The sequence below is a fragment of the Lithobates pipiens genome, unplaced genomic scaffold (genome assembly GCF_037356315.1).
Source record: "Lithobates pipiens isolate NorthernLeopardFrog02 unplaced genomic scaffold, aLitPip1_a1.2 Scaffold_16, whole genome shotgun sequence".
Lineage (NCBI taxonomy): Eukaryota > Metazoa > Chordata > Amphibia > Anura > Ranidae > Lithobates > Lithobates pipiens.
The window spans coordinates 37,907,245-37,933,510 of NW_027507748.1; the positions used below are offsets into that span (position 1 = coordinate 37,907,245).

General features: G+C 45.3%; 1 protein-coding gene across 1 annotated transcript in view; it reads left to right on the forward strand.

Annotated features, from left to right (window-relative positions):
• The window catches only part of POU2F1 (POU class 2 homeobox 1), a 92,198-nt gene that overhangs the window by 51,257 nt on the left and 14,675 nt on the right, over nucleotides 1-26,266 (forward strand). The window contains exons 5-11 of the mRNA XM_077479745.1: nucleotides 8,351-8,530; nucleotides 8,611-8,737; nucleotides 9,922-10,016; nucleotides 11,953-12,126; nucleotides 16,864-17,005; nucleotides 19,898-20,043; nucleotides 22,816-22,995. Of these exons, the coding sequence (XP_077335871.1) occupies nucleotides 8,351-8,530; nucleotides 8,611-8,737; nucleotides 9,922-10,016; nucleotides 11,953-12,126; nucleotides 16,864-17,005; nucleotides 19,898-20,043; nucleotides 22,816-22,995 (1,044 nt within the window). The remainder of the gene's footprint in view (nucleotides 1-8,350; nucleotides 8,531-8,610; nucleotides 8,738-9,921; nucleotides 10,017-11,952; nucleotides 12,127-16,863; nucleotides 17,006-19,897; nucleotides 20,044-22,815; nucleotides 22,996-26,266) is intronic.

Here is a 26,266-nt window from a genome sequence, read left to right on the forward strand (position 1 = left end):
CGGAGCTCCGCTTTCAATTTCAGCCGATATCTGCGGAAGTGGCTGAAATTTGAGTTGCAGGCCTGAACAAGAGAAATCTAAGCATATGGCAGCCTTAAAGTGTTACTAAACCCACAGCAGTAAAATCAGCCTGTACATGCAGTATACTCACTGTGGAACCTAAGGGGTTAATCCTCTGCATTGTGAAAAAAAAAAAAAAGCTTTTTGATCCTGTCTTCTCTGATCCTCCCCTCCTTCCAGAGTCCCCAGACCATCTCTGCATAGTAAAGAGGCTAGGGGACAAGCTACACATGCTCAGTTTAGTGTGCATTGCTAGAGAGTTGTTGTTGTTTTTTTTTTTTTGGGAGGGTGCATATGATCAGCACAGGGGCCAATCGGCACCATCCAGACAGAGGGTCAGGGGTCCAGCATCCTCCATAGGACAGTCGTGGGAGAATGAAAACTCCTCCTACAAGCTTTAACCAGACACTGATAGAAGTCACAAGACGGCGGGGGACCCCAGAAGAGGAGGTGCCATTGCACAGAGCAGGTAAGTATGCCACGTCTATCATTTTAATTAAAAAAATATACCTTTACAACCAACTACTTTAGGACATGGGGGTGAAAGCTGTTTAGAGAAACCTATTTAAAAAGTTGTCTGGGACAAATGGCCTTCGATTGGGTGCTCGGTTTACTAATATGCATGGGTGCCCAACCTGTGGCCTTCCAGCTGTTGCTGAACTACAAGTCCCATGAGACATTGCAAGCTTCTTACAGTTACAAGCATGACTGACAGAGGCAGAGGCATGATGGGATTTGTAGTTCCACAACAACTGGAGGGCCACAGGTTGAGCAACCATGCTTTAGGGAGACACTATAGTCAAGTAACATTTTTCAGGCTGCTCACATCCAATACGATCCACTTCCCTGCTGAACCGACCGAATTTCAATCCATCTATGGCCAGATTTACTCTTTTTTTTTTTTTTTTTTTTTTTTTTTTTTTTTTTAGGAGTAAAAAGGCTTTCTGTAACAGGACCTGTAATGTCACCAAGGTGTCTGGCTGCTGTCTGTGAAAGTCCTAACACCTGCCGCTGTGTGCGGTAAAGTGTGTGCACATTATCAGTGATGGCGATGAGTATGCTCGACCTGTTCTTGCCTTCACCTACAGGGCCCAGAAGGCATCGGTGGCAGCATCAGGACACCTTGGTGGCCCGGGAGAGAGGAGGACGGAGCAGCGTGGGCTGTCCGGAAGTGTTGATAAAGCCCCATACACACCATCAGATTTCCCAAAACCATATAATATGGGGTTAACCCTTAGGAGTTTCAATGTGTATGCAATCAGGCAGGTCCTTGCACTACACGGTTTTGGTAAATCTGAAGGAAAAAAAATCATCAGAAAATCTGATGGTGTGTATGGGGCTTTAGAATACATCATTGTTACTGACAAGTGACATAATGAACTGATGATATAGCAGAGGCAGCACTAGAAAGTGCTGACTGTAAACATTTCATTTATATGAGCAACCTGAAAAGTGCAGTGATGGCTGACTTAGTAGTTGTAGGTGGCATTGAGTGCAGGCTGAATATAGCATTCAGTATATGCAATGCTAAAGAAAACTGTCAGATATACTGAAGTCAATGGTTGGTGATTGTGGGCATGCTAGTATTGATGGCCCGAGCAAGTAGGAGTGCTGCAGGGCAAGCTACTGGTGTAGTTGCTGCAAAAGACAGACTGGGTAGTGTAAAATGAGACTGCCAGAGATCCCTAAAATTGGAAATCCCTTCACAAATCAATGTGCTCCCTACACCCCCATCCCATGTATTCTTCTCAGCAAGATCTATTATAAAGGGTCAGAAAGAAAATACATAAAAAGAGAAGAGCAAGAATGGTAAAAAAAAAAGTAATGTGTGAAATCATTTTGCCGAATCATTTGGTCATTCTTCATATTTTCCACTATTGACCTCCCATGCAGCGAGGTATTTGAGAACATTGACTACTGGTTGTACGCAGTACAAAAGGCCCTGTGTAGTCGTCCTATAGCAGTGATGGAGAACCTTGGCACCCCAGATGTTTTGGAACTACATTTCCCATGATGCTCAACTACACTGCAGAGTGCATGAGCATTATGGGAAATGTAGTTCCAAAACATCTGGGGTGCCAAGGTTCACCATCACTGGTCCTATAGGCAGGTGCAGTCTGTACTCCCACACTTCAGATGGCACTCGACCGAAGCAGCATTGCAGGACGGGAAGGAAGCTATGAGGAACATGGTTCCTCTGACTTCCTGCAGGCACTGGATGAGTCTGATTGGACGATGGTACCCCATGTGACTCCAACGGCCATCTTGGATCAGGCAGAGTCTATTTAAAGTGGTTGTAAACCCTTACAACCAACTTTGACCTACAGGTAAGCCTAGATTAAGGCTTACCTGTAGGTCCAAGAAATATCTAAACCTATACGGTTTAGGAGATAATTGCCCGAAGACAGCCACCGCTGTCTATGGTGCATGCGCCGTAGACAGCGGCGTGCAGGCACACTGGGGCAGGCCGCAGATCATGGCGATATGCTGCGACCGTCGGCTCCCGTGCGCATGCGCGGGAGTGACGTTATTGTGGTTCCGGCGAATCACAGCACCGGAGCAACGAGACCCGGAAGTCGCTCCGGGATCCATGGCATCGGCGAAGAGGAAGACGGAGGACCGTTTCGGGGGCTTCGCTCTCAGGTAAGTTATTCATAATGAGCTAGTATGCTACACATACTAGCTCATTATGTCTTTGTCTTGCAGGATTTTTTTTTTGCAGGATTTTTTAAAAAGGGTTTACAACCACTTTAAGACTCTGGCTCCTGGGTTTGGCATGCTTTATGTAAGTGGCTAGTGTAGGCAAAGGCTCCTCGTCTGACAGGGACAGTACTTAGAGGTAGGGAGAGGTTTTGGAGGAGTAGGGACAGTGCAGGGGCTACATCTATGCTCAAAAAGCCTCCCCTTTTTGGTTGTGGATTGGCCAGGCTGCATTCTGCTCCTTATTGCAAGTACTATCTTTCATCTTTCAAGTCTACAGACCTGTGTTAAAGTTTGTAAGTGGCTCCAGGCGGTCGCACCTTCTTGCCAGGCCTAGTTGTGTTGTGTTGGACCTTCCTACAATATACAGTATATTGCTATTGCAAACTTGGATGCTGTGTGTTTACTGCCAGTCACACCATGCTCCACGTTACTCACACTCCACGTTACTCACACTCCACGTTACTCACACTCCACGTTACTCACACTCCACGTTACTCACACTCCACGTTACTCACACTCCACGTTACTCACACTCCACGTTACTCACACTCCACGTTACTCACACTCCACGTTACTCACACTCCACGTTACTCACACTCCACGTTACTCACACTCCACGTTACTCACACTCCACCTTGCCCACACTCCACGTTAATCACACTACACCTTACCCACACTCCACCTTACCCACACTCCACCTTACCCACACTCCACCTTACCCACACTCCACCCTGAGGTTGGGCACTAGGAGTTTGAAGTAAACCTTTGGCTGTTCTCATGACCTCTGTAGCTACAGTCACTGTGTAGTAAGTAATTAATCCTCGAAGATCACAATAGAAGCAATTAAGTTTTTCAAGTCTGGCCTTCCCCCCCCTATTCCTTTGCCCCCCGCTCTGTCTTTGCATTCGAGAGTAGAACGCTGGCAGGCTGCTGCTGAGAGTGGGGAGCTGAATAACTATTGGGAGAAAATGAAAGGGAAGGGGCTTTCTGATGTGAACTTTGAGGATGAGTTACTGCACAGCACCTGCAGCTACAGAGGTTAGTGGAGGCCTGTTTTAAAGCTTGTTTCATGCTTTTGGAGAATATTTAAATATTGGAATGTTTTTGTTTGTTTGTTTTGTTTTTCTGTTTTTTTTGTTGTTTTGTTTTTTGCTTGCTGATGTAGGCTATCATTTTCCCATCCCAGAAGACCTGTATATAGTCTTGGCTGTTTAATACTGGAATGGTTACTGCGGCAGTGACATCACTGGCAACAGGTTGTCAGCATTTCTGTAAATCTTCTGTGCGTGTAGAAATTTAATGAGCCGCACACTTCCAGGAGTGATCTGGTGCTCCTTCATGCATGGTTAGAATAGCCAATCGGGCCATGCAGCACTTTGCATTAATCAGCGGTTGTCTTCTCATCCATAAAACAATTAACTCTTGGAGCTGGCACGAGGTCAGCGGCTGGCGCCACCTCTCCAGGGTCTGCCCCAATCAACGGATTAGGAAGATGACGCTCTCTATATTTCTTACACTGTGCCTGTCTTAGCTCAGTGGCACTTCAATTACAGCAAATTCCAATCCATGTCAGTGCAGAAAATCCTGAGAACACTCCGATCACAGCGCAGTGTAAATACGTGGGCTTCTGGTTCTTATTCTTCTGAAAATGCTAGTTTCCTGGCTTCCATAAGCTTGATAGAGACAACTGTTCTGCTGACCACTATTTTTCCCTGTCCTGATAACTGCTGTCTTTGTTGGGATTTCCTCTCGCTGGGGATGTTTAGTTTAATTTCTTAGGGCAGGGGTCTCAACTTTTTAAACAAAAGGCTAGTTTATTGTCCTTCATATTTTAGGGGGTGCCGGACTGTGGACAGTAAACAAATTACACAATTACATGGTGTCAGTGGGAGCAATAGTGCCCCATAATTGGCGTCAGTGGGAGCAATAGTGCCCCATAATTGGTGTCAGTGGGAGCAATAGTGCCCCATAATTGGTGTCAGTGGCAGGAATAGTGCCATTGGTGTCAGTGGGAGGAATAGTGCCCCATAGTTTGTCAGAGGAAGGAATCGTGCCGCACCATTGGTATCAGTGGGAGGAATAGTGCCGCACCATTGGTATCAGTGGGAGGAATAGTGCCCCACCATTGGTATCAGTGGGAGGAATAGTGCCCCACCATTGGTATCAGTGGGAGGTTTAGTGCCCCACCGTTGGTGTCGGTGGGAGGTTTAGTGCCCCACCGTTGGTGTCGGTGGGAGGTTTAGTGCCCCACCGTTGGTGTCGGTGGGAGGTTTAGTGCCCCACCGTTGGTGTCGGTGGGAGGAATGGTGCCCCACCGTTGGTGTCGGTGGGAGGAATGGTGCCCCACCGTTGGTGTCGGTGGGAGGAATGGTGCCCCACCGTTGGTGTCGGTGGGAGGAATAGTGCCCCATAGTTTGTCAGAGGAAGGAATAGTGCCGCACCATTGGTATCAGTGGGAGGAATAGTGCCGCACCATTGGTATCAGTGGGAGGAATAGTGCCCCACCATTGGTATCAGTGGGAGGAATAGTGCCCCACCATTGGTATCAGTGGGAGGAATAGTGCCCCACCATTGGTATCGGTGGGAGGAATAGTGCCCCACCATTGGTATCGGTGGGAGGAATAGTGCCCCACCATTGGTATCGGTGGGAGGAATAGTGCCCCACCATTGGTATCGGTGGGAGGTTTAGTGCCCCACCGTTGGTGTCGGTGGGAGGAATGGTGCCCCACCGTTGGTGTCGGTGGGAGGAATGGTGCCCCACCGTTGGTGTCGGTGGGAGGAATAGTGCCCCACCGTTGGTGTCGGTGGGAGGAATGGTGCCCCACCGTTGGTGTCGGTGGGAGGAATAGTGCCCCATAGTTTGTCAGAGGAAGGAATAGTGCCCCACCATTGGTATCAGTGGGAGGAATAGTGCCCCACCATTGGTATCAGTGGGAGGAATAGTGCCCCACCATTGGTATCAGTGGGAGGAATAGTGCCCCACCATTGGTATCAGTGGGAGGAATAGTGCCCCACCATTGGTATCAGTGGGAGGAATAGTGCCCCACCATTGGTATCAGTGGGAGGAATAGTGCCCCATCATTGGTATCAGTGGGAGGAATAGTGCCCCATCATTGGTATCAGTGGGAGGAATAGTGCCCCACCATTGGTATCAGTGGGAGGAATAGTGCCCCACCATTGGTATCAGTGGGAGGAATAGTGCCCCACCATTGGTATCAGTGGGAGGAATAGTGCCCCACCATTGGTATCAGTGGGAGGAATAGTGCCCCATCATTGGTATCAGTGGGAGGAATAGTGCCCCACCATTGGTATCAGTGGGAGGAATAGTGCCCCACCATTGGTATCAGTGGGAGGTTTAGTGCTCCACCGTTGGTGTCGGTGGGAGGAATGGTGCCCCACCGTTGGTGTCGGTGGGAGGAATAGTGCCCCATAGTTTGTCAGAGGAAGGAATAGTGCCCCACCATTGGTATCAGTGGGAGGAATAGTGCCCCACCATTGCTATCAGTGGGAGGAATAGTGCCCCACCATTGGTATCAGTGGGAGGAATAGTGCCCCACCATTGGTATCAGTGGGAGGTTTAGTGCTCCACCATTGGTATCAGTGGGAGGAATAGTGCCCCACCATTGGTATCAGTGGGAGGAATAGTGCCCCACCATTGGTATCAGTGGGAGGAATAGTGCCCCACCATTGGTATCAGTGGGAGGAATAGTGCCCCACCATTGGTATCAGTGGGAGGAATAGTGCCCCACCATTGGTATCAGTGGGAGGAATAGTGCCCCACCATTGGTATCAGTGGGAGGAATAGTGCCCCATCATTGGTATCAGTGGGAGGAATAGTGCCCCATCATTGGTATCAGTGGGAGGAATAGTGCCCCACCATTGGTATCAGTGGGAGGAATAGTGCCCCACCATTGGTATCAGTGGGAGGAATAGTGCCCCACCATTGGTATCAGTGGGAGGAATAGTGCCCCACCATTGGTATCAGTGGGAGGAATAGTGCCCCATCATTGGTATCAGTGGGAGGAATAGTGCCCCACCATTGGTATCAGTGGGAGGAATAGTGCCCCACCATTGGTATCAGTGGGAGGTTTAGTGCTCCACCGTTGGTGTCGGTGGGAGGAATGGTGCCCCACCGTTGGTGTCGGTGGGAGGAATAGTGCCCCATAGTTTGTCAGAGGAAGGAATAGTGCCCCACCATTGGTATCAGTGGGAGGAATAGTGCCCCACCATTGCTATCAGTGGGAGGAATAGTGCCCCACCATTGGTATCAGTGGGAGGAATAGTGCCCCACCATTGGTATCAGTGGGAGGTTTAGTGCTCCACCATTGGTATCAGTGGGAGGAATAGTGCCCCACCATTGGTATCAGTGGGAGGAATAGTGCCCCACCATTGGTATCAGTGGGAGGAATAGTGCCCCACCATTGGTATCAGTGGGAGGTTTAGTGCTCCACCGTTGGTATCAGTGGGAGGAATAGTGCCCCACCATTGGTATCAGTGGAAGGAATAGTGCCCCACCATTGGTATCAGTGGGAGGAATAGTGCCCCACCATTGGTATCAGTGGGAGGAATAGTGCCCCACCATTGCTATCAGTGGGAGGAATAGTGCCCCACCATTGCTATCAGTGGGAGGAATAGTGCCCCACCATTGCTATCAGTGGGAGGAATAGTGCCCCACCATTGCTATCAGTGGGAGGAATAGTGCCCCACCATTGGTATCAGTGGGAGGAATAGTGCCCCACCATTGGTATCAGTGGGAGGAATAGTGCCCCACCATTGGTATCAGTGGGAGGAATAGTGCCCCACCATTGGTATCAGTGGGAGGAATAGTGCCCCACCATTGGTATCAGTGGGAGGAATAGTGCCCCACCATTGGTATCAGTGGGAGGTTTAGTGCTCCACCGTTGGTATCAGTGGGAGGAATAGTGCCCCACCATTGGTATCAGTGGGAGGAATAGTGCCCCACCATTGGTATCAGTGGGAGGTTTAGTGCTCCACCGTTGGTGTCGGTGGGAGGAATGGTGGCCCACCGTTGGTGTCAGTGGGAGGAATGGTGCCCCATCTTTGGTGTCAGTTTGGAGACCACTGCCTTAGGTGGCTTCTGGGACAGGAAGTAAGAATAAATCGGGGGACCTAGAAAGCCATAATAACTTAAATAAGCTTTTAACTGTTCTAAACAAAGTTACGATTCACATGAGCAGCCGGGAAGTTGAGCTGCGATTTGTCTAAACTGTTTGTATTAAATGTTTCTTTGAAAAATAAAAAAACACATGTCTGTAATCTGATCTCTCCTGCTCTTCAGGTCTATTTTTAATGAAATAGATTCAATTCACATAGCTAACACACCAAGAGAAGTATCCCTTTTTTATTTTCTTTTGTAAAAAAAAAAAAAAGTGACCATTATTTTTCGTTCACTCCAATGAAAACTGAAATTGCAGCTGTAGTCACAAATCACTGTTTGCAATTATCAGTTTGCAGATTCAGAGCCATTAACATATATAAAATGCAGCGGTATATATGAGTGTTTCTAATGTCTTCTAGCAGTGGTGAATTGACCGTCTTTCTTTCTTTTGTTTTCTTTTTCTTGCAGTTAACACTGACGCCGGCTCAGCAACAGTTGTTGCTACAGCAGGCACAGGCACAGTTGCTGGCCGCTGCAGTGCAACACTCCGCAAGCCAGCAGCACAGCGCGGCTGGAGCAACCATCTCGGCCTCTGCTGCTACTCCGATGACACAGATCCCCCTGTCCCAGCCAATACAGATTGCACAGGTGGGTGCGGCTGCTGAATGGTCATGTTCTGGGTCAAGGTGTGGGCGGCTCTTTGTGTAACTACATGTTTCTGCCTCTAGGACCTGCAGCAGTTACAGCAACTTCAGCAGCAAAATCTTAACCTGCAGCAGTTTGTATTAGTGCATCCGACAACCAGCCTGCCGCAAGCGCAATTCATCATCTCACAGACGCCGCAGGGGCAACAAGGTAAATTCTTTCACAGTCTCATGTTTTTCACTCTGTCACTGGTCTCTAGTGAAAAGGTTGACTGCCTTCCCGGTAATGTCTCTGGTCTCTAGAGAATAGATAGGCTGCATTCCCAGTGAAGTTACCGGTCTCTAGTGACTGGATAGGCTGAATTCTCAGTGATGTCACCGGTTTCTAGTGAATGGATAGGCTGAATTCCCAGTGATGTTACCGGTTTCTAGTGAATGGATAAGCTGCATTCCCAGTGATGTCACCGGTCCCTAGTGAATGGATAGGCGGTGTTCTCATTGATGCAACCGGTCTTTAGTCAATTGATTGGCTCCATTCTCGTGATGTCTCTGGTCTCTAGTGAAGGGATCGGTGACATCACTGAGAATGCAGCCTGTCTCTAGTGAATGGATAGGCTGCAATCTCCGTGATGTCACCGGTCTCTAGTGAATTTATAGGCTGCATTCTCAGTGATGGCACCGGTCCCTAGTGAATGGATAGGCTAGAGCTGGGCGGTTTTTCTCCCAAAAAAAAAAATTTTTTAAAGATTTTTCTTTTTTAAAACTCGATTCACAATTGGAATCAATTTTTTTTTTTTTTTGATGGACATCGCGCCAGTCCTGAGGAGCTGCGGGCAGGAGTTTTCAGGCGAGGCCGTGGCTTCGGACTAGTTCGCAGCTTCCGGCCTGGCGGACTAGGCCGAAGCCGCAGCCTTGCCTAAAAACTCGATTTGCTGAAAATTTTAATCGATTTGACCTCTCAACTCAATTCAAGATTCAAGTCGATTTTCTTTCCCCAGCCCTAGGATAGGCTGTGTTCTCATTGATGTGAATATATAGGCTGCATTCTCAGTGATGTCACTGGTCTCTAGTGAATGGATAGGCTGCATTCTCAGTGATGTCACCGGTCTCTAGTGAATGGATAGGCTGCATTCTCAGTGATGTCACCGGTCTCTAGTGAATGGATAGGCTGCATTCTCAGTGATGTCACCGGTCTCTAGTGAATGGATAGGCTGCATTCTTAGTGATGTCACCGGTCTCTAGTGAATGGATAGGCTGCATTCTCAGTGATGTCCGGTGAATGAATAGATTGCATTCTCAGTGATGTCTCTGAGACTAAATCCAATTGTCTCTTGTAGTTGTGATTAAGGGCATAGTGCATCACCCTATACACTTTTTTTTTTTCTTTCTCCACAGGCCTTCTGCAGGCACAGAATCTCTTAACACAGCTACCTCAGCAAAGCCAAGCCAACCTCCTGCAGTCTCAACCAAGCATCACCCTCACCTCACAGGTCCGTCCCTTCCTATGCAGTTTCTCATTAACATTCCAAAGTTCCAACACGGTGTTACAACCTGCATGAATCCATTTCTGTGTGAAATACTATGCCTATTATTTGTATGCGTTCTCCCACATGTAACAGCCGACTGGTGGTTGCAGTGTGGCCCCATTGACATCAGAGGGTGAGTTTGATAGGCTGTGTTAAATTTGCCAAGGCTGCGTTATGTGTGCGCCACACTGTCCAGCTGCAATGTTCGCATTTACCGCCCCCTTGGCACCTGTGTGAAATTGTGCAACGTATCAGGTCATTTTCTGAGCAGTCACATGACTGCTCTGTCTGCTCTTCTCCCCTGGCTGTGGTCACAGTGACCCAACAACACACACCCCGGGAACTCTTTTAGCCCCTTGAAGACAAAAACAAGTGTCCTCAGGCTGCAGGTGGGAATAAAGGAATGATGGAAATCCCTTGATACACCCTGTGTACAGCCATGTGCAAACTTCTTCCAGGAGCTGCTGTCAGCCTCCAGCTAGGGCTGGGAAGCATGGCAGACTCCTCGAGTGTTGCAGGATGCTGTATGGACGTATGGCAATCCCTTTACACTTATAATGCAGAGACGTCGTATGGATAGAAAATCAGAAAACATGAAGTAACCTTGCCATCCTGTGAGGGAGGAAGTAGAAGCTGGCGGCAGGATCTCCAGGTGATTTGTACACAAGAAGAAAGAATTAGAAAAATGGGAATATAGTAATTAAATATTATTGCCGAATAGAAACTATACAGTGCCTTGAAATTTTCCACATTTTGTTATGTTGCAACCAAAAACATAAATGGATTTTATTGGGATTTTATGTCATAGACCAATACAAAGTGGCACATAATTGTGAGGTGGAAGGAAAATGATAAATGGTTTTCCAGATGTTTTACAAATAAATATGTGAAAAGTGTGGCGTGCATTTGTATTCAGCCCCTTTTACTCTGATACCCCCAACTAAAATCTAGTGGAATCAATTCCCCCAAAGAGCCCCCCTGTGTGTAATTTAATCTCTGTATAAATACAGCTGTTCTGTGAAGCCTTCATCGGTTTGTTAGAGAACCTTAATGAACAAACAGCATCATGAAGGCTAAGGAACACACCAGACAGGTCAGGGGTAAAGTACTGTTCTGTCTATCATCCGAAAATGGAAAGAGTATGGCACAACTGCAAACCTACCAAGAAAATTGTAGAGGCTGACCTACTGGCAGCCTAAAGATTAAAGCGGAACTAAACCCATTGATTTGGCACTTTCAAAAAAACATTAAATTCCCAGCATGCCAGGAATGCTAACTGTCACATTTGTGTTCTCAACCAAACTCAAACCAGGAAATGGCTGATGTCAACCCAGTGTTTCTCAACTGCAGTCCTCGAGGCGCCCCAACAGGTCATGTTTTCAGGATTTCCCTCCGATGAAACAACTGTGGTAATTACTAAGGCAGTGGAACTGATCATATCACCTGTGCAAAATAATGGCAAGCCTGAAAACATGACCTGTTGGGGCGCCTTGAGGACTGGAGTTGAGAAACACTGTCATAACCAATGGCAGCTGGTGAGTGTTTTTTTGGGGGGGGGGGGGGGGGGGCACGAGCCAAACTGGCTAGCTGATGGTAACTGTGCCGGGGAGCGCACACTTTCAGCACAGTTGTATTTACACTAATGCAGGCAAATATGTGGCCGCTTAGAGCCAAGGCTCACCCGCCGAGAGGCCGCATATTTGGGGGGCAACTGCTGATTAGGGCTCTGTGCTTCAGCAAAATGCTGGCGGGGGGAGGGGCCCAGTACAAGAGGATCAGGGTTGTTCTGCGCAAAACCATTGCACAGAACAGGTAAGCATAACATGTTTATTTTTTTTTAAAACCGTAATTTTAATCCCTTTAATTCACTGTTTTTTTTTTTTGTTTTTTTTTCTTACAGCCAGCAACCCCCACGCGCACAATAGCTGCGACCCCTGTACAACATCTTCCACAGAGCCAGACGACACCAAAGCGAATCGACACTCCAAGCCTGGAAGAGCCCAGCGACCTGGAGGAGCTCGAACAGTTTGCAAAGACATTTAAACAGAGACGCATCAAACTTGGTTTCACTCAGGTGACCGCAGTGGGGGGGGTGGGGGTGGGGGGATGGGGTGAAAAATGCTTCATGCTGACCGGGCAAACACTTAACAAGCTGATCTCTGAGCCCTCCTGTGTAGGGAGATGTCACATAATAAAACAGCAGCTTCTGCCCGGCCCTATAGTTTAAAAGCCTCAGTGTTTTTCACAGCAGGCACCCTGCTTTTACAGTCGTACGGCGCAGTTGGCCCTGCATGCTTCCCACTCACAAAAATTTACCATTTCAGACTTAAAGGTTAATACACCTAAAAGCAGCTCTAAAGTACGTAACCTTTCAAAAGAAATATCCTAATTGCACGTCTTAGGAGTGCCAGGCAATTTACCTAAGTCAGAACCGCTTCAAGGTGTATTAAACTTCCGCAGCAATTTCATCGCCCCTTAGCGCACATTCATATGCACATGAACTTCGAGGTGCCCTAAACTTTTCCGCGGGATGCTGAGGAGTCTTTCCGGCAGGGACGGCAAATCTGGATCCTAGCACCACCAAGTGGCTGATCTGTTTTACATACTACTTAAAAATCAAGTCCGGAATTAGAGATTCATTTATAGTCTTGCAGAGCAACCTCGTGGAACCTCTTGTGCCGTCAGCCACCCAATTGGAAGAAAGATTTTGTTCATAAATTTTAATTGGATATATTTACTCCAGCACCTCGGTCTTTCTAAAATTAAAATATTCCCTCAGTTTTTCAAAAGGAAGTTTTGGATTTTTATAGAGTATTTCAGTTTATTATTGGAAAGTGTTTCCTCACAGATTATCTTCTATGATGTGCGTTTTTTTTTTAATTTTATTTTTTTCTACTTATATTGAATAAAGGACAGTAACACCGATTAATACGTGACAAATAAAATTAAAATAGTCAATTTTAATCCTTTTAGTTCCCTTAATCCTTTTTCTATCCGAGCTGTGGCTGCTCTTTAACCAGTTGCCGACCGCCGCACGCCGATGTACGTCGGTACAATGGCACGGGCAGGCATAAGGACATACATGTACGTCCCTTGCCTCCCGCGGGCCCCCGCCCGGTGCCTGCGGCGGTCGGTATTCGTTCGGGAGCGATCCCGGACGAGGGGACGGCCATTCATTCATGGCCACCCCCTCGCGATCGCTCCCGACGAATAGAAATCCCCGGTGACATCACTTCCTCTCCTGTAATGTAAACACAGGAGAGGAAGTGATGTATTCTCTCCTCCGTGTCGGTATTTTTCGTTCCGACACGGAGGAGAGCGGATCAGTAAGTTGCACCAACACTCACACACACAGTAGAACATGCCAGGCACACTCACACCCCCCCTTTACCCCCCGATCACCCCCCCAATTACCCCTGCCCCCCAGTCACAGTGACACCAATGTCATTTTTTTTTTTTTTTTGCATTGGTGTCATTTGTGACTGTAATAACTGTTAGGGCAGTTAGAGTTAGCCCCCTTTAGTTCTAATGTACCCCCCTAACCCCCCCAATAAAGGTTTAACCCCGTGATCACCCCCCGTCGCCAGTGTCACTAAGGCTGGGTTGCAGTGCAAATCACATCCGATCTCTGTGCGATTCGAGTTCAGCCATTCGCCGCACCCGCCGCAAATTCGCACGGGACCCTTTTTTTGGCCCGCAGCAGAATCGGATCGCATGGGTGTTCACACCATGCGATCCGAGTTTGCAGATCGCACTGCGATATGCGAACTGATCGGGGGGTGTCAGTAACATTTCACTGACACTCCCAGCAGTTCGCATAGGGCAGTGTGAACTGCCGCCGGGAGGCATGCGATGCGGGAACCCGCCGCGGATTCGCGGCGTTTCCGCATCGCTCCAGTGTGAACCCAGCCTAATAAGCGATCATTTTTCTGATCGCCGTATTAGTGTCACAGGTGACGCTAGTTAGGCAGGTAGGTATTTAGGTTCGCGCAGCTTTTTATAGCGCCAGGGACCCCCATATACTACCGCATAAAGCCCCCTGATTGCCCCCTAGTTAACCCTTTCACCAGTGATCACCATATAACTGTTACAGGTGACGCTGGTTGGTTAGTTATTTTTTTATAGTTTCAGGGCACCCGCCATTTATTACCTAATAAAGGTTTAACCCCCTGATCACCCGGCGGGTGTCATTTGTGACTAATAACTGTTAGGGCAGTTAGGGTTAGCCCCCTTTAGTTCTAAGGTACCCCCCTAACCCCCCCAATAAAGGTTTAACCCCGTGATCACCCCCCGTCGCCAGTGTCACTAAGGCTGGGTTCACATTGCAGCGGTTTATGAGAACGGATGTGATTCGCACCGCACTGCAGTGCAAATCACATCCGATCTCTGTGCGATTCGAGTTCAGCCATTCGCCGCACCCGCCGCAAATTCGCACGGGACCCTTTTTTTGGCCCGCAGCAGAATCGGATCGCATGGGTGTTCACACCATGCGATCCGAGTTTGCAGATCGCACTGCGATATGCGAACTGATCTGGGGGTGTCAGTAACATTTCACTGACACTCCCAGCAGTTCGCATAGGGCAGTGTGAACTGCCGCCGGGAGGCATGCGATGCGGGAACCCGCCGCGCATTCGTGGCGTTCCCGCATCGCTCCAGTGTGAACCCAGCCTAATAAGCGATCGTTTTTCTGATCGCTGTATTAGTGTCACAGGTGACGCTAGTTAGGCAGGTAGGTATTTAGGTTCGCTGCAGCTTTTTATAGCGCCAGGGACCCCCATATACTACCGCATAAAGCCCCCTAATTGCCCCCTAGTTAACCCTTTCACCAGTGATCACCATATAACTGTTACAGGTGACGCTGGTTGGTTAGTTATTTTTTTATAGTTTCAGGGCACCCGCCATTTATTACCTAGTCTCACTAGTGTACCCCTAAATTTAGGGGTGTCTACTTTCCAAAATGGGGTCATTTGGGGGGGGTTTGTGCCATCTTGGCATTTTATGGCCTTCAAAACTGTAACGCCCTTAGAAAGCCTGAAGGCGGTGCTTGGATTTCGGGGCCCCGTACGCGGCTAGGCTCCCAAAAAGTCCCACATATGTGGTATCCCCATACTCAGGAGAAGCAGCAGAATTTATTTTGGGGTGTCATTTCACATATGCCCATGGCATGCGTGAGCAATATATCATTTAGTGACAACTTTGTGAAAAAAAAAAAAAAAAGTTTGTAATTTTCCCGCAACTTGTGGCAAAATATAAAATATTCCATGGACTCAACATGCCTCTCAGCAAATAGCTTGGGGTGTCTACTTTCTAAAATGGGGTCATTTGTGGGGGTTTTGTGCCATCTTGGCATTTTATGGCCTTCAAAACTGTAATAGGTAGTGAGGAGTGAAATCAAAAAATTACGCCCTTAGAAAGCCTGAAGGCGGTGCTTGGTTTTCGGGGCCCCGTACGCGGCTAGGCTCCCAAAAAGTCCCACATATGTGGTATCCCCGTACTCAGGAGAAGCAGCAGAATTTATTTTGGGGTGTCATTTCACATATGCCCATGGCATGCATGAGCAATATATCATTTAGTGACAACTTTGTTAAAAAAAAAAAAAAAAAAAAAAAGTTTGTAATTTTCCCGCAACTTGTGGCAAAATATAAAATATTCCATGAACTCAACATGCCTCTCAGCAAATAGCTTGGGGTGTCTACTTTCTAAAATGGGGTCATTTGTGGGGGTTTTGTGCCATCTTGGCATTTTATGGCCTTCAAAACTGTAATAGGTAGTGAGAAGTGAACTCAAAAATTTACGCCCTTAGAAAGCCTGAAGGCGGTGCTTGGGTTTCGGGGCCCCGTACGCGGCTAGGCTCCCAAAAAGTCCCACATATGTGGTATCCCCATACTCAGGAGAAGCAGCAGAATTTATTTTGGGGTGTCATTTCACATACGCCCATAGCATGTGTGAGCAATATATCATTTAGTGACAACTTTGTGTAAAAAAAAAAAAAAATATTTTTTTTTGTCATTATTCAATCGCTTGAGGCAAAAAAATAAAATATTCAATGGGCTCAACATGCCTCTTATCAATTTCCTTTGGGGGTCTACTTTCCAAAATGGGGTCATTTGGGGGGGTTTTGTACTGCCCTGCCATTTTAGCACCTCAAGAAATGAGATAGGCAGTCGTAAACTAAAAGCTGCGTAAATTCCAGAAAACGTACCTTAGTTTGTAGATGTGACAACTTTTGCGCAAACCAATAAATATACAATTATTGACTTTTTTTTTACCAAAGACATGTGGCTGAATACATTTTGGCCTAAATGTATGACTAAAATTGAGTTTATTGGATTTTTCTAATAACAAAAAGTAGAAAATATCATTTTTTTTCAAAATTTGCGGTCTTTTTACGTTTATATCGCAAAAAATAAAAATCGCAGAGGCAATCAAATACCATCAAAAGAAAGCTCTATTTGTGGGAAGAAAAGGACGCAAATTTTGTTTGGGTACAACATTGCATGACCGCGCAATTACCAGTTAAAGCAGCGCAGTGCCAAAGTGTAAAAAGACCTCTGGTCATTTACCAGCAAAATGGTCCGGTCTGAAAGTGGTTAAAGAAAATAAACTATTGCAAAATGTGTTTGGCTGATTTAAATTGCAAGGTCAATTGAACTTTATTCTGTTCATATTCAGTTAATTATATCCATAAGCATTTAAATTAAAAACGTTTTTTCAATAGATTTTAATGTAATAAATTTATTTTATGAATATTTTGCTGGTAGATTGGTGTTCAAAGGAACAGCTTCTTTATTTTTTTTCTTCTTTGCTTTAGGGTGATGTGGGGCTTGCTATGGGAAAACTCTATGGAAATGACTTTAGCCAAACTACTATTTCCCGCTTTGAAGCCTTGAACCTCAGCTTTAAAAATATGTGCAAGTTAAAGCCTCTCTTGGAAAAATGGCTTAATGATGCAGGTGAGAACACAGGACACAGCACTATGTACTATAATGTCTAGTGTGCACTGAATCTTTCATGGGTTAGTTGTATTGTATAGTAAATCTGATTTAGCTGCAAAGTCTTCCTGGCTGTACTTTCTCTTTGCTGTATAATTTTAAAGAGGATTTGTAATTGTATAAGTGACAAAATACCTAGGCCAATGATGGCAAACCTTGGCATATCAGGTGTTTTGGAACTACATTTCCCATGATGCTCAGGCGCTCTGCAGTGTAGTTGAGCATTATGGTAAATGTACTTCAAAAACATCTGGGGTGCCAAGGTTCGCCATTACTGACCTAGGCTATAGCTAAAATCTGAGGTCTCCCTAAATCAGAAATGTCATTCCTTCACTGGGATGATTCGCCAGCTCTATATGCCTTGGTGATGGAAAATCTAAAATCTTAGTTGTCACCGGAACAGGAAAAAAAGGGGAAAGCTTACATTGGGGACACCTATTCAAGTGGCAATTGTGTTTATGAAAGGATTTACTCCCGCTCTGGAAAGATTTCCATCCATTTCCTATCATGTAAGACAGTGGTCATCAACCCTGTCCTCAGGGCCCACTAACAGGCCAGGTTTGCAAGATAACTGAAATATATCACAGGTGATATAATTTGCTGCTCAGTGATTGCGGTATTCTAGTCTGCATCTCCCCAAGGTAATACATAAAACCTGGCCTGTTAGTGGGCCCTGAGGACAGGGTTGATGACCCTTGATGTAAGAGACAGACATGTTTTGGTTATAGACTCCTTTTAAAGAGGAATATAAACATATATGACTTTATTGATGCATGTGCATTTTCCTTTGTATTCAGCCCAATGCCTAGTACACACAATCAGATGACAAAAATCGCTTTCAGAGCGATCGTATGATAATCTGATCATTAGAACACAGCTTTCGAGAGGCGATCTTCACAGTTCATCCACCAATATCTGAAGGGAGAAGCACAAAAAATGTTCTCCTACGATACCAGATCGTATCATTTTTGTTTTAATCAGGGCAGTATTCCTCTGAAAAGAATCGGAAAACCAAGACCCTGCCACATGCTCGGAAACAAAAGAATACATTACAATACATTACAACATATTACATCACTTCCGAAGTTGTATTCTGTCATACAAGAATTTTCGTAACTTTAGTAACCCCTTGGTTTTTGATATGAGACTAGCATGCAATGAAAACGGATGATCATTTATCCAATGTTCTCATCGTGTGTACGAGGCATAAAGCTGAACTCTCTGGGCACAACACTCTTTATTTTTTTTTGAAGAAATTTTATATGGTTTGTGTTCCACTTTATAAGTAAAAACAGATACATATAAAAGGGGAAAAATGACCCAGAGGGCCATAGCTTAGCAACATACGGAGTAAACATTGGATGCCAGGCAATCCCAAAAGTATTGTGTATAATAATTTGTCATTGATCGAAACAAAAAGTATACTCAGGATAGAAAAATACAAAAACTGGTGCCCCCACTGTAAAAGAGGAGTTGATCAAATGTGGAGCATCATGCAATGAGCCGAAATTCCGATGCGGGGGTGGCCTAAGCGTCTGAAAAATAAAGACTTTTGGGTAGAAATGTATTGCAGTGGACAGTAGTCCAGTGTAATCTGCATGAGCAGGGGGGGTGGTGAGTAGTTTAGCTGTCACTCCACAGGGGGGTTTTTGACTAGCCAAGAGGGCGATTTCCAGCAAGGGGGGTATGAGGAGAAGGCTGAGTAGGGGGGGGGGAAAGGAAGGGGGAAGGGAAAAAGAAGTAGACAAAAAGAAAGAAAAAAGGGGGAGTTGGGAGTAAATCGAGAGGATAACCGATAAGGAATGCAGGAGTTTAGTAGTATAGGGCTGTGGAGCTTAAGGGAGGTATGGGGAAGAGAGGCACCAAGTTTGCAGTTGCAACTTGCTTTGGAGTGCCCGCCTCCCCTCTCCATCCTCCGCTCCTATCTCTCTTTAAGGGTGCTGTTAATGCTTGGGAAAAACACAATTTTGGTAGGTGGGCGATAGTACCTGAATGTTTGAGGGTGTTCCCTGTTAGGTAGCCAATCAAGGATGGTCTCCTATAAGCCTGCTGTATTCTGATGTGGTTTGAAAATGGGTCCAACAAGACCATGTTTATGTGAATTTGAAGGGGGTTGTCCTGCACTGCTGCGATTAGTCCCTCCATGTCTGCCATTTAATTTTATATTGTTTACTTACCAATGCAGTGTGACTTTATTTGTTTTCTTTCCTGTCATAAGTGTACAATATCACTGGTTATCTCCTTGTAGAAGTACAGCTGCTGCTTGACGTCCAGACTTGCAGCAATCGCTAACATCGCAGTCATGTCTCCATCACCTAGTTTAAAAAAAAAACACCAGACTGTAAAGATGCTGCTGCGTCATCAGATTGTGCGTTTTTTTTTTTTTTTTTAATGAAGCGCCGATGTCTTCACAGCCTGGATTTTTTTTAAATCGGAAAGAGCATAATGGGGCAGAGACCAGACAGCCATGCTCTGGTTGTTTTAAGGCCAGAAGTAGGCAGCTGTTCTTCAACAGGGAGATTAAAGTGATGCTTATTACCGTAAAAAAAAATATTAAATACTGTACCACACTGCATGGTTAAGTGAATCAAATTGAAAAAAAAAAAAATTGAAAAATCATAGCCAGAGTTAAGGATCGTGGTTGAATAGCGTGGTTTGCTCTTATTCCGTTACTCCATTGCTGAGCATTTCCTTTGTTAGACTTTATAATTTTGTTTACTAAACATATGTATTTATTGATTAGGCTCTGAAGACATATTTTACATAATACTTAATGTCTGAATATATCTTGATTTCCAACCTTTGTGTTACTGACTCCTGCAAGTTACGTAGATCTCCCTTTCTTTCACCCAGAAAACATCACATCAGATTCTGCTCTCTCAAGCCCGAACGTCATGAACTCCCCGGGTCACGGGATTGAGGGACTAAACCGCAGGAGGAAAAAACGCACCAGCATTGAGACCAACATACGCGTGGCCTTAGAGAAGAGTTTTCTGGAGGTCAGTGGTTTTTTTTTTTTTTGCTTCTTTTTTTTTCTCTGCATAGCTACTCCGCTTATTATTCAGCACTCAGCAAACTCCTGCTCCCTGCTGATTGCAGAGCTCTAACTTTAACTCTGCTTCCACACAGGGAAGGAAGGGTCCTTTTCTCGACAGCATGCATGTAAAGGTCTGTAAGGCCTGGTTTACACCTATGCGTTTTTTAGTGCATTTTTCGTTTTGCAGAAACGCACTACAGTCAATTTTAACATGGGTTCCCATGGGTCATGTTCACATCTGTGCGTTTTCCACCGGTGCCTTTTTGTAGCAGGTTGTGTTTTTAGTTCCATAAACATCAATGGAAATGCAGCAGAAAATACTTAAAAAAAAATTAAAATGCAGTGCTTGCCTTTTTGATGTCTTTCTGTTGTGTTTTTGCCACCTCCCAAAAACACATTAAAAATGTGTCAAAAACACGTGTGAAATAAACGGCACCCAGAAAGCGCGTCAACCTCAAACTGCATAGGCTTGAACCAGGCCTAAGACAAGACTTTGCTCATGTTTTAGTTTTTTTTGCACCCAGAATGTATTTTGCCAATTTAAACGGAAAGTTCAGTTGGATTAAAGCCTGCTCGGCGAAGTAGTATCGCCCGCACCTGATATGATTAAAATCATTTCACTACCAGCCTCAGGTAATTTTAAGGCCCTATTCATACTTGTGCAATTTGTCATGCAACTTTGAACCCTAGAGTCGCATGACAAGTCCCACCCCTTTTTTTCTTAATGAGTACCATTCATATCTGTGTGATTTAAAGTTGCAGTGACTTTAAAGTAAGTTCATGCACTATTTTGGTCTATGACCTGAGGGCCATAGTCATCAATGTAAACCCTCAAAAGTTGCTTGAAAGTCGCACCTTCATGATTTACGTGCAACTTGTGTGAGACTTTGTAAAGCACAAACTATGTCCCAGCCCATCCTTTCTGCAGAAAGGCCCCTCCCAAGCAAATTGTCCATCCATCTCTGCTCCTGATGTCCCTTCTGCAAGGAAAATGAGCTCTAACCCTAGCCATAACCCTAACCCTAGCAATGGCCATATCTCTAACCCTAACCTTAGCCATAATCACTGTGGAGGGGAAAGGAATTGCCATACCATGTAGGTTATCATTGGTCAAAGCCAAAGCTGCAACAAAGTCGCATTCATCCAAAGTCCCACTGTAAAGTCACAGTGGAAATCACACAATTTTGAAGTCGCACAAGTGTGAATGGAGTCCTAAAGTACATGTCGAGATAGAATATTTGTATCTGGGGTTAAAACTTAGAATGTTATGTTAAAGTGTAAGCACCAGTACCTGAAGCTATAATCATTAGCTGCAATTCTAACCTGTTGCAGGCAATTTATTGTAAAATATGTTAAAGCTGAACTCCAGGCAGATATTGAAGACAATTGCAGCTCTCTATTAATATGTCATTCCCCTACCCCCAAAATAAGAAATTCCATTGGTACCATTCACCTGTGCCTAGGTGCCTTCTGTCATCCCACTTCATTGACAAGCAAGTTGAGCACATGTGCTGTGAGTTCACCCGCAACTAGGCGCCCTTCTGATGGGCTGCTAAATAGAAGCCCGCCCTAACACTAAAGTCCCTGCATCTATAGACATCCACGATCTAACACTAACCTATCTAGCCCTGTAAAGAAGAAATCGGTATACATACCTTTTCTGAACCCGATCAGACCCGATCCCATGCTGAGCTGTCAGCTGCTGCTTCACTGTGGAGGTGGGTGCAGAGGAGGCAGCCGACAACGCAAGCCTTACAGCAACTCTATAGGTGACGTCGCTCCCCATTCATTTCACAGCCGTTGTTGGCAGTAACTCTATAGGTGACGTCCCTCCCCATTCATTTCACAGCCTTTGGCAGTAACTCTATAGGTGACGTCACTCCCCATTCATTTCACAGCCGGCTGTGTCCTCTGCAGAGCTTCCGCCGCTGGAGACTGGACCAAATCGGCTTCAAAATAGGTATGTATAGTTATTCTTTACAGGGCTATAGAGGATATTGTTAGATCATGGATGTCTATAGATGCAGGGATTTTAGTTTTAGGGTGGACTTCTACTTTAAGTTTTGGCCGGAATAGCGGCATACAGACAAAAGTTACACTGGGCAGAGACCTCCAGCTTACATTCTTGGATGTTAGGCTGTGGTATCTGGGGCCCAAAACCCCTTAGAATGGCAAGAGAAGAATAAGCTTAGGGCAATGCTGTTAGGGTCTCTTTGTGTTGATAAGATTTTATCTTATGACTCTAGAAAATGTCATTTTTTTTTTTTTATCCACCTGAAAGTATGAAATGCTGTAAAAAATAAATAAATAAATAAAGTCTTAGGCCCCATTCATACTTGTACGACTCCAAAGTCTTGCAACTTTGATGCAACTTTGGATGGGTCCGAGTTGGATGCGACTTTGGCTATGACCAGTGATAATGGTTGCACAATGGTCCAATGTATAATATCTAGGTACGACTTTCATGCAACTTTTGAGGGTTTACATTGCAGTCTATGGCACTCAAGTCGTATGAAAGTTGGACTAAAGTAGTTCAGGAACCTTTTTCAAGTAGCTGCGACTTTAAGTCACACATACTTGAATGGTTGTCATTGAAAAACATTGGGGGGAGGCGACTTGTCATGCGACTTTAGTGTCCCAAAGTCACATGACAAGTCGCACGCGTGTGAATGGGGTCTTAATGTTACATAGTCAAAGCCCTGAGCTTCGTCCAACTGTCATATTTCTGTCCCAGAACCCAAAGCCTACCTCGGAGGAGATTACCATGATTGCTGACCAGCTGCACATGGAGAAAGAGGTCATCCGTGTTTGGTTCTGCAACCGACGTCAGAAGGAGAAAAGGATCAACCCTCCCAGCAGTGGAGTATCCGCTTCTTCTCCTATTAAAGCAATGTTCTCAAGTCCGACTTCTTTGGTAAGATGTCTGAGGGCGTGGGAAAGGGTGTCTTATTTAAGGTGTCCTGCAAACATAAGATTAAGCATACAGGGGAATAGGCCGGTGACTTTTCATTCAGAATACCCTATATAGCCAGAAGCCTGTGGACATCTGATCATCACACCTCGATGAGCTTGTTGGACATTCCATTGCAAAAACCGTAAGCATTACTATAGAGTTGCCCTTCATTTTCAACTAGAACAGCCTCCACTCTTCTGGGATGGATTTCCACAACGTTTTGGAATGTGTCTGTGGGAATTTGTGCCCGTTTATCCAAAAGAACATTTGAGGTCAGGTAATGAGGAGAAGATCTGACTTGAAATCGGCATTTCCAGTTCATCCCAAAGGCGTACAGAAGGGCTGAGGGTTAGGTTTATGGGCAGGCCAGTCAAGTTCTGAATGGGCCCTCAAGTAAGTCCCCGTCACTTTCGAGGTTTACCACAATCTAAAGAGGTTTACAAATCGTCACAAAGCTGAACTAAGATAAAAGGATAAGGTGAGCCTAAAAGACTAGTGTAGGCCATACATGGGTTGAATTCCGAACAAATTTTCTTAAGAAAATCAGAAATTTTGTGCGTTTTTGTAATCCCATGGTGCCACCATTGATTTATAAATTTGACCAACCAAACCTTGTGTTGCTACAGAAAAGAAAATTTGTGGCTGGGAATCTTCTTTTCCTCACAGGTCGTGTGCATTTCTGTTTCGATTATATTTCTCACACAATTCTCCCATTATTGGTTAGAAATTTGTTTTTCTAAATGTTTCCAACATGTCCGATCTCTCAAATTCGATGGCAGCACTGAAATCGGCCTTTGCTGCGGCCCACAAATGGTGCGATATTCGAACGAAAATTCTTAGTTACAGTTTTCAAAAGAAAATTCATTCGTAACTCCGCCCATTTATGCCCGGCTTAGGGGTCTGCTATAAGGCTTGGTTCACACTCACGCGACCTGAAATTTGATCGACTTTGAAGTATAGCATAGAAGTTGCCTCGAAGTAGTACAGGAATCTTTTCTGAAGTCGGAGCAACTTCAGTAGGGCTAATTAAGACCGCTCTCATGGACTAACCTGGGGTTTCACAGGTCGCGTAACTTGGGGTCGAATCCCAAGTCGCAGCAGTGCGAACCGAGCCTTAACCACTTCAGCCCCGGGAAAGGATTTACCCACTTCCTGACCAGGCCATTTTTTGTGATACGGCACTGCGTCGCTTTAACTGACAATTGCGTGGTTGTACGACGCTGTATCCAAACAAAATTGATGTCCTTTTTTTCCCACAAATAGATCTTTCTTTTGGTGGTATTTGATCGCCTCTGTGGTTTTTATTTTTTGTGCTATAAACAAAAAGAGCGACAATTTTGAAAAAAAAATATTTTTTACTTTCTGCTATAATACATATCCAAAAATATATATAAAAAAACTAATTTATTCATCAGTTTAGGCCAATGTGTATTCTTCGACATATTTTTGGTAACTAAGATCGCAATAGCAGTAAATTGATTGATTTTGCGCAAAAGTTATCGCGTCTACAAACTACAGGATAGATTTTTGGACTTTTTATTTTATTTTTTTATTTTTATTTTACTCGTAATGGCGGCGATCTGCGATTTTTAGCGGGACTTCGACATTGCAGTGGACAAATCTGACCTCAAATGACACTTATTGGGTACCAGTGACATTTCTACATTGATCAGTGCTATTAAAATGCACTGATCAATGTATAAATGACACTGGCAGGGAAGCGGTTAACACTAGGGTTGACTCTGTTCCCTGGGTGTGTTCTAACTGTAGGGGGATGGGCTACCAGGCACATGACAGAGATCACTGTTCCCGATCACTGGGAGCAGCAGATCAGAGATGTCTTCTGGCAAAACGGAGATTTGCCTTGTTTACAAAAGCAGATCCTCGTTCTGCCTCTGTGTACAACGATCGTGGGCAGCCGGCGGACATCGACCCCTGGCGCGCAATCTTGCATGCACAGATCGACGTACTGGTACCTTGGTTCTTGCAGGAGAGGCGACCTGCCGCAGTAAATGTGCAGAGGCTGGTCAGCAAGCAGTTGTAGAATAAATGCAAAATCGTTTCTTTTTTTTTTTTCTTTTTTTAGATCGAGTAGAGAGAGATTAGAACCCCTGTCAATTTTTATTACTGTCTGCGCCCCTGTTATGGAGATTCACCCTCTCCATTTGTCCTTTTTACCATTATCATTGAAAGTAAAAGAAAACCCCAGATTTTGAGTTGTCCCCAGAAAAGTAATAGAGGGGAATTCTTCCAATGGGGACATTAGTTCTGGTGACCTTGGGGGTCCCCATGGAATTCCCTTAATTTTCAGGCATTTCCTCTGACTTCCCCTTTGGCTATGAGATGTGAAGGTAAATCTCTGCAATGGGGCACAGATGGCGAAAAAAAATTAAAAATCTGGCAGGTGTTATACCATCCCTTGCTCTAGCCAAAACTACAAATAAAAAAAGGTTTGCCTATAGTTCCAATGTTTTCACACGGCTTTCACCCAGGATTAACACATTATAATAAAGTGATTGTAAAGGCAGAAGGTTTTTTCCCTTTATGCATTCTATGCATGAAAGTAAAAAACCTTCTGTGTGTAGCTGCTTTCTGTGGGGGCACCCAGCAGGAGTGAGGAGCCGGCGTGGGACCCCGAGAAGAGGAGGATCGGGGCTGCTCTGTGCAAAGCCATTACACAGAGCAGGTAAGTATAACATGTTTGTTTTTTAAATAAGGCTTTACTATTGCTTTCATTGGAAACATGTGTAGTGTGTAAATCCTGGATGGAAGCTGTGTAAAAAAATACACTATATTACTGAAAGTATTGGGACGCCTGCCTTTACACGCACGTGAACTTTAATTGCATCCCTGTCTTGGTCCGTAGGGTTCAATATTGAGTTGGCCCACCCTTGGCAGCTATAACGGCTTCAACTCTTCTGGGAAGGCTGTCCACAAGGTTTAGGAGTGTGTCTATGGGAATGTTTGACCATTCTTTCAGAAGCGCATTTGTGAGGTCAGACACTGATGTTGGACGTGAAAGCCTGGCGCGCAGTCTCCACTCCAATTCATCCCAAAGGTGTTCTGTTGGGTTGAAGTCAGGACAGTCAAGTTCCTCCACCCCAAACTCACTCCTCCATGTCTTTATGGACCTTGCTTTGTGCACTGGTGCGCAGTCATGTTGGAACAGGAAGGGGCCATCCCCAAACTGTTCACACAAAGTTGGAACCATGAAATTATCCAAAATGTCTTG